Source organism: Lissotriton vulgaris, chromosome 5 (assembly GCF_964263255.1).
Source record: "Lissotriton vulgaris chromosome 5, aLisVul1.2, whole genome shotgun sequence".
In the NCBI taxonomy this organism is placed as follows: domain Eukaryota; kingdom Metazoa; phylum Chordata; class Amphibia; order Caudata; family Salamandridae; genus Lissotriton; species Lissotriton vulgaris.
In genome coordinates this window covers 460043683-460060540 of record NC_141693.1, presented here as the reverse complement: position 1 = coordinate 460060540, position 16858 = coordinate 460043683, and the positions used below count along the sequence as shown (strand labels likewise).

Sequence of the window (16858 nt, the reverse complement as noted above, 5' to 3'; positions counted from 1 at the left end):
GGAGGGAAATGCACGCAGCAACAGTGAGATAAAGTGGGGCTGAAGAGGGTAGTTAAACTAAGAAAGGATTGGAGCATGGGGTTCTGAAAAAGAAGCAAAAATAGATAAAGTTTATAGAAAGCAAATAAGAATAAGAGAAGAAGCTTAGTTTGTGGAAGGAATAGCAATGTGTAGCAGCTGCCAGCAATAATATTTTGGTGTGAGGCGTATGGTTGGGTTTTAAAGTAAGAACAAGAAGAGCCAAAAATAAAGATAGGAGCGGAAGATACGCTAGCAGTGACTTGCAAGCAACAATATATTTATGCATTAATTCTTTCAGTTAACCTTCTCAGCCTCTACATTCGCGGTTAGAACAGTAAGAAACACAGGAAAGGAACTTTGTGCTTTTAGAACTTCACAATAGATAGTAAATTAGCAGTGCATCAAAAGGCTGTTTAAAGTGCTCCATCGATGCTTGCTTAGTGGATCGAGTGGAGTCTAAGTGCACATTCCCTGTAATAAAGTGCAATCTCTCGGGGTATTTGGGGCGGCTACTGGCAAGTAAAGCCAGCATCTTGGGATGGGTGTAACCCCACTCATGGCAATTCTGGGTAGCTCTTTATGTATAGAGAGCAGGTTAAAGGCAGCGTTACTCGCATTAAAGTGGTACGGTGTAGAGACAAATCTAAACCAAAAATATTATATATATGCATGTGCTTATTTCTTAAAACTTACCGTATTTTTTTATTCCACACAAAGGGAAGCACATGCAGCCTAAAAAGGTCAACAGTGAAAGCATGCCATTAAAGCGTAGTTGTCACGGCGCATCGTCCTCTACTCCGGCAGACTCAGGCAGGTTCATAAAGGCGTGGAGGATGGAGCGTGATGTCCACGAGTAGCCTCACGCAGAAAAAGAGGTGCTGTGTGTGTGTGAATAACTTTTAAAAAAAGAGGACGCACCATGCACAAAGTAAGCAGCGATGAGGGAGGGGGTGGGTGACGGCACTGCTGGGTCAAGCTGCGAATCAGGAGGGGGTTGGACAACCGCACGCAACAACAGAAAGCACAGAAATGTAATTCTGAAACATGCTGACTTCTGCAAAGCGGTGCGAGGGTCAGATGTAGCACCGTGCTCACTGGGGAAAATGAAGGCTAACTTTGGCATGGCGCCAATTAAAAAAAAAAAAGCTGCCAGAAATGTTATTACCAAACAATACTAGGCACGCTGACTTCTGCAGAGCGGTACGGGGCAAACCTAAAGCGCGGCGCCTGGGTGGTAAGCGGGCACCCTTGCAATAGTAGAAAATCGTTAAGCACTTGTGTGTCAGGACGGCCCCCGGCCATCCTACGTCACGCTGGGCGTGTGCTCAGGATGGCCGGGGGTCATCCGAACGCTGCTGATTCCCCAGAGCGGCACGAATTCCTGCGCACACGTCCAGCGTGATGTAGGACGGCTGGGAGCCGTACTGCGCACGCAAGGGCTTACGCCCCCTAATTAAATCCCCGCACTGCGGCGAAATTTCACCGCAGGGAAGGGGTTAAAGAAAATAGTGCTTACAGAATGTAAATAAAACATTCAGTGTAACAACACAATTAAAAGGGCCAGTCTTCATGGGAGATACAAATGTAGAGAAGGCAGTACGGAGGGACTACTAAACCTATCCATTAATCAAAAGCAACCATTTAGAAAGGATGGTAACAGGGGCCAATTGAAAAGATGGGCGGAAAATGGGCAAAGCTTCAAGTATATACCTGAATACTGGATGCCTTTCAGAGCAGCGCATGCGCTCCCTAGGCCAGACCTAAAAACAAGTATTACTCAATCAAGCAATCAATCATTTGTAAAGCGCACTACATACCCGCGAGGGTCTCAAGGCGCTGGGGGGGAGGAGGGGACGCTACTGATCAAACAGCCAGGTCTTGAGTATCCTCCTGAAGGTCAGCAGGTCTTGGGTTTGTCGTAGGCTCAGTGTGAGGGTGTTCCATGTCTTGGTGGCGAGGTGGGAGAAGGATCCCCCACCGGTGGTTGTTCTTCGGATGCACGGGATGGTGGCGAGTGAGAAGTCAGCAGAGCGTAGCTTGTGGTTGGGGTTGTAGAAGGAGAGCCGTCTGTTGAGGTAGGTAGGCTGGGCTGGTCTTGTGGAGTGCCTTGTGTGCGTGGGTGAAGAGCTTGAAGGATATCCTCTTGTTGACGGGGAGCCAGTGCAGGTTTCTGAGATGGGGGTGATGTGGCCGTGGCGTGGTACGTCGAGGATCAGTCGTGCCGAGGCGTTTTGGATGCGTTGTAGTCGTTTGATGAGCATGATCAGGGCTCCAGCGTAGAGGGCGTTTCCGTAGTCGAGTCTGCTTCTGACAAGGGCCTGGGTGACTGTCTTTCTTGTATCTGTCTGGATCCATCTGTAGATCTTGCGAAGCCTGCGGAGGGTGTTGAAGCAGGAGGAGGAGACGGCGTTGACTTGCTTGGTCATTGAGAACGCTGAGACGAGGATGATTCCCAGGTTGCGTGCGTGGTCGGTGGGTGTCGGGGCTGCCCCTAGTGCCGTCGGCCACCAGGAGTCGTCCCAGGCTGAAGGGTTGGAGCCGATAATGAGGACCTCCGTCTTGTCCGAATTCAGCTTCAGACGGCTGGTCTTCATCCAGTCGGCGACGGCTGGTCTTCATCCAGTCGGCGACGGCCTTCATTCCTTCGTGGAGATTGGCTTTGGCGGTGATGGGGTCCTTGGTGAGGGAGAGGATCAGCTGAGTGTAGTTAGCGTAGGAGATTATATTGAGGTCGTGCTGTCGGGCTACGTGTGCAAGCGGTGCCATGTATATGTTGAACAGCGTCAGGCTGAGGGAGGATCCCTGGGGTACGCCGCAGATGATCTCGGAGGCTTTGGAACAGAATGGGGGGAGGCGGACGCTCTGGGTTCTGCCAGAGAGGAACTAGGTGGTCCAATCCAGATCCTTGTCTCGGAGTGGAGGCGTGCGCGTAGAGTGCGGTGGCAGACGGTGTCGAAGACTGCAGAGAGGTCTAGGAGGATGAGTGCTGCGATCTCCCCGAGGTCCAGCAGAGTCCTGATGTCGGTGGGGGCGATGAGGGCAGTCTCGGTGCTGTGGTTGCTGCGGAACCCTGACTGGGAAGGGTCCAGGATTCTGTTTTCTTCGAGGTATCGGGATAGCTGTCTGTTGACGGTTTTCTTGATGACCTTGGCCGGGAAGGGGAGCAGAGAGATGGGCCGGAAGTTGTGAGGTCTCTTGGGTCTGCCTTAGGTAGGGCGTTGATCTCGGCGTGTTTCCAGATCTCTGGGAAGGTCGCGGTCTTGAGGGAGAGATTGATGACGTTGCGCAGGTGGGGTGCGATGGAGCTGCTTGCTCTGTTGAAGACTTGGTGCGGGAATGGGTCTGACGGAGAGCCGGAGTGAATTGTGCGCATGGTCTTGATGGTGTCATCGATGCTCACCCTGGCCCAGGCTAGCAAGGGGTCGTGGTCGATGGTGTGCGGAGGGTCTGTTGTGTTGCTGCCTGTTGGGGCTTTCTGGGTGTTGAAGCTGTCGTGGATGTCTGCCACCTTGCCGTGGGAGAAGGTGGCGAGGATGCATTATCCTTCGGGTGAAAAGAAGGGCTCTACTGATAACTCTATTTCACTAAACAGTGTAAGGACTGCAGTAGTGCAGGTAACGTATGATCCTGGTAGGTCCAAGTTTCGTTATGCATATGGATCTTTCCTCACTTTAAATTAACAACCAGTCTTCAGCTCATGATTGAAATGGAAAAGATTCTAGATAACGAGCCAGCATCTCAGCCTCTTAGTATACCTCCACCAGTCAAGTTTTGCTGCAGGTCTGCGTCTGCCAATATCATTTATAATTGGTAATATAGTGAAAGCAGATTTGTCCCTCGTGGTCATAACCTGCGTGAGGACACCAGCCTGCCCTCATGTCCCACCTCAGCATGCTTTGCACCATTAAATACTTGCAATACTGAGCTTCAGACCTACACCATAAATTTAAATCATTGCCATACATATATCATCCCTAATAATTATAGCCTGAGGCATTATGTTTTTGAGATGAGCAGTAAATAAAGAGGCAGAGCTTTGGCAGCCAGCAATGCTTTGTGCTGGAAAGGAAATGTTGATTCGTTTTAAAGATTACATGGTTTTGACATCTACTGGGATCATGGGGATTTAGCATTTTTACTATTTTTATAGTAGTCCAGCAAAATTACTTATTCTACCCCATTTCTTATATGTACTGCTTCTGTACCAAGTTCGAGACAGTGCTACTCTCATTGAAGGACTAAAAGATCTGAAGAACTCTCTGAAGTCCCCACAGAGTAGACGATCTCTCTCTTGACTCTCCTTTATAATTTTGTTATAGCTAAGATGTATTTCTTTGTCTTTTGTCATCATTTTAATTGTTATAAAATGAACAGTGGCAAAATGAAACTTGGTCAATGGAGGTTTTTAATTGCCGTGGTCAGAACCAAAAACGACATTGTCCCTATCAGAAAAAAAGCTTTTACTAAAGCCATGTGATGTTCATACTTAATCCAGGGATTGTTCTAGCTTCACAGGAAAGTGTAATTTCTTTGTTGATGGTATAAACTGAAAAACATTGAGTCCATATGAAGTTGATATAGAAAGTAAAAGCATATGTGCTTATTGTTTATATGGTTAATTTCAGCTGTCGAGAATGGTGGAACTTTGCTTTAAACTCTAATCTTTCCTGGATTCGGGAGCAGAGACGATGCATGACCTGGGAGTTTGTGTTGCACCGGGCACACGATGCAGTATTTTACACAAATACTTATTATAATAAGTTAATGGGAGCTCAGTTGTCAGCTGAAGAAAAGGTTTGTACCTTAGTTTTCATTCTCTGAGTTGTTTTTAGCCACGTTATATAAACAGAAGCACTTTCTTTTTAACATTTCAAGCTATGCTTGTAGTTGGTAAATTTTAATATGAAATAACCTCACAAAACATTTGGGGCTTGTTTCCATTTGTCCTCTGAATGTTTTGTGCTCAGTTTATACCAGAGATCTAAATGTGGGGTAGAGAGTGCATGAACTTAGTTTTTCACCAAATGTTATATCACATTCAGGGCTTTTGTTTCTTTAATGTAACAGTTTATAGCCTCTACACAGCGCCAGAACGGCACACAAATGCATATATTGTGGGTGGCCGTTTGACGGAAAGAACATAAAAACTCTTCTTGGTTATCTGAAGAACTTACCAAAGAAGTGTCACATGAAATATGTACACTATATGTATGATACTCTTGGGGTAGGACGTTTATTTTTTAATCCATGGCTGTGGGACCTAATTGGGTTATTGACTAAGTATAAACTAACTAAAGTGTAGGAAACACCTAAAGATTACATTGTTAAACCAAATCTGCAAAGTAATACTTTGATCTGTTGTTTGTAAAATTTGAGTGAACAAAGGCTGCAAGTTCTTAGATCACTTGTCAAAGCTATTAACAATGTTATGTATATACTCAATCTGCCATATAGTGACAGTTTGCATATAGTTGGGTTATTAGTGACTGTTAAAAACAGAGCAAATGCCAGGCACTTGGTTTGCTTAGGGGCGGAAACCTCTTTGTATGAATCTGAGGAAGGATATAGAAGGCAGTCGTTGATGGAGACTCAGCTAGTCAAGATTTTCTCAAGTTCTCTCATCATCATTGAGCTACATATTGTTTCAAGTTCTTTTTTTAGGAGCACGTCCTGATCAGGGGCGTAACACGGGCCCCTGCAGGTCCAGCGGTGCGGGGGGGCCCTCACCCTCCAGAGGGTCCTGTCAGCACCGCACTTCTGCTGGGGAGCTCTAGATTTAGTCCGGAGGGGGCCCCTTCACTTACCCTGCAGGGGGGTCCCCTCAAGGTTTGTTACGCCACTGGTCCTGATGGGGGTTGTGGTCCGGATTACTACGAAGGCGTAAGGCCTCTTCTTTTTACGCGGAGGCATCCATTACAACAACGGGACCACCTTTTTCTGCTGGTTTGTAATGATGGAAGAATTAGATTTTAATTTATTTGGAGTCTCCACTTTTTTGGGAAGAATCCCTGTTATGTTCTTCAGGGCCAGCGATAACAAAAAAACTGTTTCTTGAAATACCTGTACCTCCACACCAGCGATAAAAGATGGTGCTTTGTAACTATATAGGTTTCTAAGTCCACAAGAGAACACAGGTAAAGGTTCCCTCACGAGATCCTGCAGATTCTCTTCTAGTTGTATTTTTTCATTGTTTTAGCAAATTCAAGTAAAAACAAAAAAGGTTGTGTTGGGGTCTCGTTTCAAGGTGTGGGTACAGAACTCAAACCCTTATTAAGAACACTTTCTTGAGCAGGGCGGAGAGTGGTACAAAAAATATTCACCATTAAAGATTGTGGGTGAACTGATTCCTCTCGCTGCTGTGTGTTATTCGTAGTGCATTATCTGGCTTTGTGCAACCATTTCCATCTTCCTTCCCTTTTCCTAAAAAATGTTGTTTGGAGTAAACCCCTTCAAGATTGGTCAGCAGAAAAATCGGCTTTTGATGCTGTTAAAGAAAAAATGCTTGACTAAGCTGAGTCTTCCTCACTGCTGATTGTGGTGAATAGACTTACGCAAGAAGTGTGTAAGTTACACCTACTTCTCCAGCAAGGGACACTGCACAGCTTTTTTTAACCTTAAAATTGTTCTTCACCACCAGGTTGGACCTCCTAAACACCACACATTTTTTATTTTCACAGGAAACCTTATCAGGATATCTGAAGCTAACAAGCATTTGCAATGCAATAGGTCTCGCAATTGTGAGATTTTAAGCTATTTTTTTTTTTTTAATCTGCAATAATAAAAGGCATTGTTATTTATAATAGCAGTAGGTCAAAGTTTCTAAAATGTGAGACCTATTGCATTGCAAATACTTTTTATAGACCGGAAACAGTCAAATTCATACAACTCTAGGCATTAAATTTGCGTGTTCAGAAAGAGGTACGTTCTGGTAATGTATGAACAAATATATGCACTGTTAATATGTAACAAATATATGCAAGGGTGTGAGCACATTCACTAATGTTACTTCCCATGTAAACATAATAATCAAAAATATGCAGTCTTTTTATTTTGCTCCCTCCCGCATACCCATATTTCCGAAAAGCTGCAGAGTACCGAGAAGGCTTTCCAACTCAGTTGGACAACAGGTATATACAGAAAGAGAGCGAGACAGAAACATCGAGGGGAGAAAAGGAGAAAGGGGCAGAGAGAATTAGAGATAGTGAGGGAGAAACAGAGAGAGAGAGAGCATGTTTGTTAAAGAGAGTGTGTTTCAGGGAGAAAAAGCAAGAACATGAAAAATCGAGTGCATGTAACAAGGAGAGAAAGAAAAGACAGAGCATGTGTCAGAGAGAAAAAGACAGAACGTGAGAGTGAGGACGTGTGTGTGTCTTAGACAGAAAGATAGTTAAAAGTGAACGTAACAAAGATACACTGCGTCCCTGTGTTTGTGTATCAGAGAGAAAAAGCGACAGAGGCAGGATAGAAAGGGAGAGTAAGGGGAGGAGAGAGACAGGAAAAGAGAGGACTGGAGTGAAAGAGACAGAAGCAGAGGGAGAGAAAGTGAGAGAAGGAATAGTATGTGAGCAGTGCCTCAATAAAAGGTTTGTTTGTTTGCGCCCACGATAAAAGTACAAGCTCCCGGTATTCAGGCGGAGGGTACCCGTACCGATGGTCAGGGGCAGAAGAGGCAGCCGTGGACTGGAGGACGCTGGCACCGGAGGCTGGTCACCCTCAAATGTTCCTGCTCCTACATGAAAAATTCAGGCTGTTACACTGTACCCAAACAGCGCTTTAACCCATTTTTGGAAGCCCAGGCATTCCCGGGGCAGCTGCTAATGAATTTCTGCTCCAGCGGCTCAAGTGAAGAGAGGTCAGAGGAAAGGTGAAAGGTGAGAGGTGGGGGAAGGAAGCGTCAGGAGACGGGGGAGAGGGTACACCGAGCAGGAGGAAGAGAAGGCTAAGAAAGCGAGCTGTGTAAAGGAAGGGGGAGAAAAGGAGCGCTGGGACGTGGAAAGACACGGAGTGGGGTATGGCAGAGATGGGGGTCAGGAGGCAGATAAAGAGCAGACAAGACACTGCATGAGCCTTGCAGGAGCAAAAGAAAAATTAAAGTAAAAACACGCACTTCACACATCAAATTAGAAAAACTAGGAAAGTGATAGCGCGCCATGCGCGCGTTGTGCTTCACTCACAGTACTACACCAACTAAAACTGTATCATGACTGGACTGATACAATGCCTGAAACACGGCGAGCAAAAGAGACGCTGTGCGCGTGCACAATCTCCTGTCTGGACAGACACAGCAAACAGGAGACAGGTAGGGAACAAACATGCCTCCCTTGCAATCAAAAGTGAGCATTTTTGATGCGCGTCAATGGTAAGCATGGGTGGAGCTTCCACCCCGCTTCCGAAGCAAAACAGCACTTTTGTAGAAATCGCTGCATTTTTACAAAAGCCGCTATATCCTGGGGGTCTAATGGATGTTATCCTGTTCATGGGAATAACTCTGAGGTTCCACTAGGGGGAGCTGCAGTCTCGCTGCATTTCTGGACAGTAGCTAGCTGCCTTACTCTGCGCCTTGCATGGAGCTGAAATGCAAAGCGCCAACCTGTTTCAAAAATAGTGACTGGAGAACAACTCTTATGTCGGCCCACGAAGCTGCAAACACGCAGCAAAATGCCCTGAGCCCTGTCTTTGATACAATCCCCTCTTTGCTATAGCGACACCCTCTGTGTCTTAAGTTATGCAGACATGAGTGCTGCGAGTGGCTGCCTTGTACATCAGTGCAGTTTTCTTCATCTTGCTTGGTAAGTCCCTCCTTCTTTTCTGATGAACAATAAGAAGTTAAATTAGCTCTGTATTGTCCCCATCTTTTAGTGCCATTCGCAGGGGTCTTCCCCAACAGGGTACGATTGTGCGTCTTTTCCTTCTTGATTCATTTACCACACTACATCACTAAAACGTCCTTCAAAATATGTCCGTTGGGCCATATTACCTTAGGAAAGGTGTTCTGACTACTTCATCTAATGGAGGCCCGTCTCAAGCCTTGATCTTGCTTTAGCCTGCCATAAGGAGCTCTACCAGTTCGAGGCATGTGGGCTGCTGAATTCATATCTGTGCATAGATCGCCGCCTAGTGTTGGGTCCGGATGATTGCACATTGTTGTCCTGGAAGAGTCTTCGAAGTATCACGAGATAGGTGGCTCCTCCCCTGGACTACAGTGCGCATGGGCATCGACTCCATCCCCAGATTGTTTTTTTCCGCCATTGGGTTCGGATGTGTTTCGGTTCCCTCTGTCGGAATCGATAGTTGTTTAATTTTCTTTACTTGAGACCAAAAGGTCTTTAGGACTCGCGTCGGTATTGTCTATCGGTCGGGTTGGTTCATTCATCGGCTCCGATCAACTGCTGCCCATCCGCGTGCTGTCGGCGCGGACGGGCCTACACGACGCTCCAGACTACTTCATCATGGAACGAAGTCCATTTAAGAGGTGCCCAGTGTGTGCCTCAAAGTACCCGCACATCGACGTGCACCCTGTGTGCAACAAGTGCTTGTCGCCGGACCACGACGAGGCCAAGTGTATGGCCTGCTCCAAATTCCGGTCGAAGAAAACTCTCAAGCTACGTCGGGCCGCAAGACTGCAGGCCCAGAGTTTGGCACCCCCACCGACGAACATCTTTGAAGAGGATGTTGAAGACGACACCATCCAAAATGTCTCGGACTTTAACCCGGCGTCGGAGGGCGAAGAAGACTACGACGCGGAAGACGAAGAGTTCGAGGAAGTCGTCGAGGAGGTAGGGGACGACGACGGGGCCATTGCCACCGTAGAGGATAGCTCGGAGGAGGAGCTTCCTCACACTGACTCCGGGGCCACCCAACATGATAAGGCCCAGGTCGAGGGATCGCCTTCGGGCCTTACCCAAAACCTCAAAACTCGTCCCACGGCTCCGCCTCCTGGCCCGGCCACGGACATTGGTGGGGCTCCACTCCCGGTCCAGAAACCGAAAGTGAAACCATCAGGGTCGACACCATCCGTATCGAAACCGAAAGTGCAAGTCGCACTGGTTGGATCGAAGGCTTCGGAGGCCTCGGCGCCGAAGAAATCCAAGATGGCCGTCGAGCTCAAGAGCCACGCCAAAATGGCCGATCTTCGACTCCGGTGTCGAAGCCAAAGGCGAAGACGCCCGACGCGGCTGCGTCGGCGCCGAAGTTGGTCGACGCTCTGAAGAGTCGCGTCGACGCCAAGAAGGTCGATGACCATCAGAAGGCCTCAAAGAAGAGTCATGACGACCCCAAGTCTCTGGCTGCACCGCTCCCAGTCGACAAGGCCAAAGGGGGTGCTGCGTCGGCTCCGAAGACTGCGGCTTTGGTTGCCGACCCGAATCCGGAGTCGGAGGACACGCTCGAGCCGGTCCGTCCCTCCGCCTCACTCACCAAGAAGGTCACGGAGTCCCTTCAGCGTATTCGGGATGGGGCCGAGGCGCTCGAGCCGAAGGACACTGTGCCGCCCAAGCAGAAACCGGCGAAGGTGCAGGCGCCGATTCACTTCACGCTGCCGCCAAGGACGGCGCCGAAGGCTTTCACTGCGAAACCGGGGGTCGGAGTGCCCTTGAAGCAGGTTTCGACACCGAAGGCATCATTGGTGATTCCAAAGCCACGGCTCCAACCGCTAGCAGAGGAGGAGCGTCGAGAGGTCATCATCGACGCCAAAACAGGCAAGCTCTCTCTCCTTAAACGGAAAATCACCCCAGAGCCAGTGTTGGAGCATTTCCACATTCCCCTTAAAAACAAGTTGGACTCTGCGGGTGCATCTGCCCCTGTGGAGCCTGCATCTCCACAAGGTCGGGAGCCCTCACCCACTCATTCTATCGCTGGAGAGGGGGACGGGGATGAAGAGGATGAGTATGCTTATCCAGTTTACTCAGACCCAGAAGATGTCAATGAGCCACGGTCTGCTGGGGGCGATCCTGAGGACCCTCATTCGGGACATGAGCCACAGCTATTTGCTGCAAAGACTTCCCCAACGGAGGACTCCGCAGCCTTCAACGCTCTCATTGAAAGAGCTACAGGCAATCATGACGTAGACCTCCATGCAGACCCAGTGGATGTCGATTTTCTTTTTGACACTTTCTCAGTGGCTTAAAAGACTGTCAAGACATTGCCAATGCTCAAAGGCGTGCTCAAACATGCACCAGAGGTTTTCAAGGAGCCCACCCGGGCAAGAGTCATCAATCCTCGCATTGACAAGAAATACAAGGCAGCGCCCACTGACCCAACGTACATCAAGGGACAGTTGCCACTAGACTCTTTGGTTGTCTCCAACGCACGTAAACGAGCCAACTCACAAACCACGGGTGATGCTCCTCCCCCTGACAAGGAATCAAAGGTGTTTGAGGCATCAGGGAAACTTATTGCTGCGCAGGCAGCCAATATGTGGCGCATATCAAACACGCAGGCGCTTCTTGCACGCTACGATAGGGCACACTATGACACCCTAGAAACACGTCTCCAGCACTTGCCAGATCAGTATAAGGAGGCTGCTGAAATGCTGATTCAGGAGGGGAAACTTATTACCAATGCCTCCATTAAGTGTGCTCTAGATGTGGCTGATACCGCCTCACGAGCAATAAATACTAGCGTTCTGCTGCGCCGGCATACATGGCTCAGAATATCAGGCTTTAAACCAGACATTCAGACTACCATCCTTAACCAAACAGTAAATCCAGACCACCTGTTTGGACCTGAAGTGGATGCCACCCTTGAAAAAATGAAGAAGGACACTGACACTGCTAAATCTATGGGTGCCCTTCAGTCCCAGCAGTTTCGGGGTGGTTCCTTTCGCCGCTCCAATAACAGAGGCACCTCAAGGGGTCAAGCGTCACAATCCACACAATTCTATAAAAGTAACACCCAATCCTCATATACCAACAAGGGTAGGGGTGGATACCGTGGCAACAACGTCAAGGGCAGAGGACGTGGAAATAACAGCTCCAGGTCCTCCACCGCCAGCAAACGCCTTGTCACTGCCCCCCGACCACACAACACCGGTCGGGGGAGACTCCAGCAGTTCCTGCCCGTGTGGAGGTCCATCACCACGGACAGGTGGGTCAAATCTCTTATTCAGTACGGTTATTGTCTGGAACTCACTTCCATTCCACCAAACATACCTCCAAAGAACCGTCCTATGTCCGGCGAGCACTTGCACTTGTTGCAGCAGGAAGTTCAAGTCATGCTGCAAAAAGGGGCAATAGAGCTCGTTCCACTGCAAGAAAGGGGAACAGGGGTTTACTCCCTGTACTTTCTAATCCCAAAAAAGGACGGATCTGTCAGGCCTATCCTAGACCTAAGACCTCTCAACTCGTACATTCTGTCAGAGCATTTTCATATGCTTACTCTGCAGCAGGTTCTCCCACTGCTTCAGCAAGGGGACTTCCTGGCAACTCTGGACCTCAAGGATGCATATTTTCACATTCCCCTGCATCCTTCACACAGGAAATATCTAAGGTTCACCATTCAAAACCAGCACTACCAGTTCAAGGTTCTGCCCTTTGGGGTCACCACGGCGCCCAGGGTCTTCACAAAGTGCCTGGCGACAGTGGCGGCGCATCTAAGACGTCAGAACATCCATGTCTACCCCTATCTGGACGACTGGCTCATTCAAGCAAAGTCGCACAAGCAGTGCGCCGACCACGTGTCCCAAACCATTCACCTTCTGCACGATCTGGGATTCTCACTGAATTACCCAAAGTCCCATCTCCAGCCCGCTCACATACGGCAGTATCTGGGCGCGACCATAAACACTCTGGCGGCTACAGCACAGCCGAATTCAGTGAGGATCAACCGCATTCAATCGCTGATTCAAAAATTCAGACCTCAACACTCACTTCCAACACGAGTGTTCATGCAGTTGATCGGCATGATGGCCTCCTGCATCTCCATTGTCCCGCACGCAAGACTACATATGCGTCCGCTTCAGGAGTGCTTGGCACGTCAGTGGACTCAGGCTCATGGCCAATTAAAAGACCTAGTGTTGGTGAGCGGTCGGGCATACAACTCTCTGCATTGGTGGAGTCCACAAAACCTTTGCAAGGGCCGACCGTTCCAGGAGCCTGTGCCACAGATTATCCTGACGACGGACGCTTCTCTCCAAGGTTGGGGAGCGCGTGTACTCCATTACACAGTGCAGGGACTATGGACACAACAGCAGAAGAAGATGCACATCAATGTGTTGGAACTGATGGCAATCTTCATGGCCTTAAAGGCGTTCAAAGTACATCTGTGCAACAAGGTCGTGTTGATCCGGACGGACAACATGACGGCCATGTACTACATTCAGAAACAGGGAGGGACACACTCTCCACAGCTGTCTCATCTGGCTCAGAGCATGTGGAAGTGGGCCATTCAGAGGAACATCTTCCTCATGGCAGAACACCTCCCAGGCAAGGACAATCAGATGGCGGACCTGCTCAGCAGGCACAGCCACCAGATGCACGAGTGGGAGATACATCCATCAGTACTCCAGCCGTACTTTCAGACATGGGGTCATCCAGAAATAGACCTGTTCGCCACAAGGGAGAACGCAAAATGCCAAAGCTTCGCCGCCAGGTTCCCACACCCACAATCGCAGGGCAATGCGATATGGATGAACTGGTCAGGCAAATTTGCGTACGCTTTTCCCCCAGCACCCCTGATACCGCTGGTGGCACGCAAGCTCAGGCAGCATTCGATGACTCTCATCCTGGTTGCTCCAACGTGGGCTCGCCAACCATGGTACACCACGTTTCTGGAACTGTCCGTGGTACCGCATCAAAGGCTTCGTCTCACACCCAGCCTTCTGACGCAGAGCCATGGCGACATTCAGCACCCAGATCCGCAACAGCTCAACCTGGCGATCTGGCTCCTGAAGTCCTAGAATTTATTTGGCTACCTTAACCTTCCTCCTAATTGCATGGACATCATTCGGGAGGCAAGAAAGCCCACTACTAGAGCCTGTTATGCGGCCAAATGGAAGCGGTTTGTCATTTATTGTGCAAACCACAACATCAATCCACTAGATGCTTCCATTCAGAACATCATCTGTTACCTGTTTCATCTGTACCAGTGTAATTTGGCATATACTTCCATCCGCATTCACCTGTCTGCGATGGCCGCATACCTCCAAAATAGACAGCACCTTTCACTTTTCAAGGTGCCTGCTATCAAGGCTTTTTTGGAAGGACTCAAAAGGGTCATTCCACCGCGGACCCCTCCAGCTCCAGAGTGTAACCTCAATGTGGTTCTTACAAGACTGATGGGTCCTCCCTTTGAGCCACTACATTCCTGCGAACTTCAGTTTTTGACTTGGAAGGTGGCTTTCCTAGTAGCAATTACATCGCTACGGAGAGTTAGTGAGCTGCAGGCCCTCACAATCCAGGAGCCTTTCTTCCAGGTTCATGCTAACAGGGTAGTGCTCCGCACTAACCCTAAATTTCTACCAAGGTAGTGTCTCAATTCCACATAAACCAAACAATTGAGTTGCCAGTGTTTTTTCAAAATCCTGAGTCACTGGCGGAGCGGATGCTCCACACCCTTGACGTCAAGAGGGCCCTGATGTATTACATTGACAGGACCAAGGATTTTAGAAAAACTAAGCAGCTTTTCGTTGCCTTTGCGTCACACCACAAAGGTAACGCTATTTCCAAGGCTGGTATTGCTAGGTGGATCGTGAAATGTATTCAAATCTGTTATGCAAAAGCAAAACGTACTCTAACAATGCCACCAAGAGCCCACTCCACCAGAAAGTTGGGGGCCTCTATGGCCTTCCTTGGAAACATTCCATTAGAAGACATATGTAGAGCAGCCACATGGTCTACCACACATACATTTACTAAACATTACTGTGTAGACGTGCACTCCAAACAGCAGGCAGCTGTAGGGCAGGCTGTTCTCAAGACACTTTTCCAAACTGCTGCAGCTGGCACGGGCGGCCGCCGCTAATGGAGGGACTGCTATGTATTCTATGCACAGATATGAATTCAGCAGCCCACATGCCTCGAACTGCAAATGCTACTTACCAGTATGCATCTGTTCTTGGCATGTAGGGCTGCTGACATTCATATCGCCCGTCCTCATCCCCGGCGCCTGTAGCAGCTGCAGTGTTTACATGCATTTCATGCCATGGTCATCACTCACAATGTTCACTCCATCTCTGCCACAATGGCTAAAAACAATCTGGGGATGGAGTCGATGCCCATGCGCACTGTAGTCCAGGGGAGGAGCCACCTATCTCGTGATACTTCGAAGACTCTTCCAGGACAACAATGTGCAATCATTCGGACCCAACACTAGGCGGCGATCTATGCACAGATATGAATGTTAGCAGCCCTACATGCCAAGAGCAGATGCATACTGGTAAGTAGCATTTGCATTACCAAAACTCTCATAATAGTGGCTCAACTTCGTTTTCGGTCACTGTAATGACTAAACATATGACTAAACATATGATTTAAGGGTGGGTGGAAATACGACTTCTGCCAGAAATCAGCAAATGCCATCAAGTCTGTCATCAGGCCAGGTTCTCTCTGCCTGAAATATTGACAAACAGGCCCACAAATTTAGAGCAACCAGTGCGCCTCCATTTTGCGTCATGCAAGATTGCCAGGAAGCTCTAATGAAACAGGCATACAGGTGCTCCTGACATCCTGAGGACAACACTCTCAACATCATAGGCACTTAAAATGGGGGTACATTCTCCATGCCCACAGCTCTACCCATGCCACACGAGCATGGTGGAATCCCTTCAAAGTGTATTAAACATGGTATCTTTCACCACTTAGGTGGCAGAGGAAATGATGTAGTTGGTCTGGTAGTTTTAATGTTTTTCATTTAAATTCAGATTGGCTCCCGCGTATCTATGTGTCAAACTTACTCCTTATGTATTTCCCGGTTACTTTAGATCAGGGTATCCTACATGACATAACATTTAAAACGTATTAATTGGAGGAGCACTTTATTCAAATGTGGAACCAGAGTTGTGACAAAGTTCATGCCGGTTGTGAGAGGAGATGCTTATTATCTTCCCTATAGAAATACGATAAAAACGTTTAGGATGAAAAACAACATATTTTGAATTACAATGAAAATAAATAATGCAATCTCTTTAATACTGCAGACAAGACCGTGACTTAGGGTATGGTATAGTTGAGTATCTGGGTTAAAATTCAGGATGCTTGTTATATCTAACATCTCCCAGACGGTCCATTTTGTTACTATTGAACATTTGTGAGATGTTTGGTTGGGTGTCTGGTTACACCATTATTTGGTCCAAATCAATACTATTTATACTGCATGGCCCACAGCCGATGCTTCCGAGGGATTGTCCGCTGCAGATCACGGAGGCTGCCTTCAAGTATTTAGGCATTTATGTGACGCCCAAGCCTGCCGACTTTTTTCGGAGAAAACTTGGGCCCCCATGGAACGATTTCGACGAGACATAACGGTCTGGCGCAATTTACCACTGACACTGCTGGGAAAGGCAGCACTTATTAACATTATATCACTCCCACGCTTTTTGTATGTTTTGCAGAATACCCCGTTTAGAGTTCCACCGAGCTACTTCAAAATAATAGCGACAGAAGTCGCTGCTATGGGGGAATAAACCAGCACGTATAGCTTAGGATAAGTTGGTAAGGAGCTGGTATGATGGTGGTATTGCTCTCCCGAATATACAGTTGTACTATTGGGTAGCTCAATTAAAAGTAGTCAATTGCTGGATAGATGCACTCCAGACGGACCTAGCGTTTCAGGCAGATAGGCAAGGGCTAGGAGAGGGAGGGGTCATGTCTGCGCTATATACCAGGAACGGAGCCAGACTACT

The 16858-nt window shown here is 48.2% G+C and overlaps 1 protein-coding gene across 2 annotated transcripts in view; it reads left to right on the top strand.

Moving 5' to 3' along the window:
* The window catches only part of VPS13D (vacuolar protein sorting 13 homolog D), a 2754556-nt gene that overhangs the window by 201063 nt on the left and 2536635 nt on the right, over positions 1–16858 (top strand). For both annotated transcript variants that reach the window (XM_086921894.1, XM_086921893.1), the window contains exon 10: positions 4647–4815. In XM_086921894.1, the coding sequence (XP_086778020.1) occupies positions 4647–4815 (169 nt within the window). The remainder of the gene's footprint in view (positions 1–4646; positions 4816–16858) is intronic.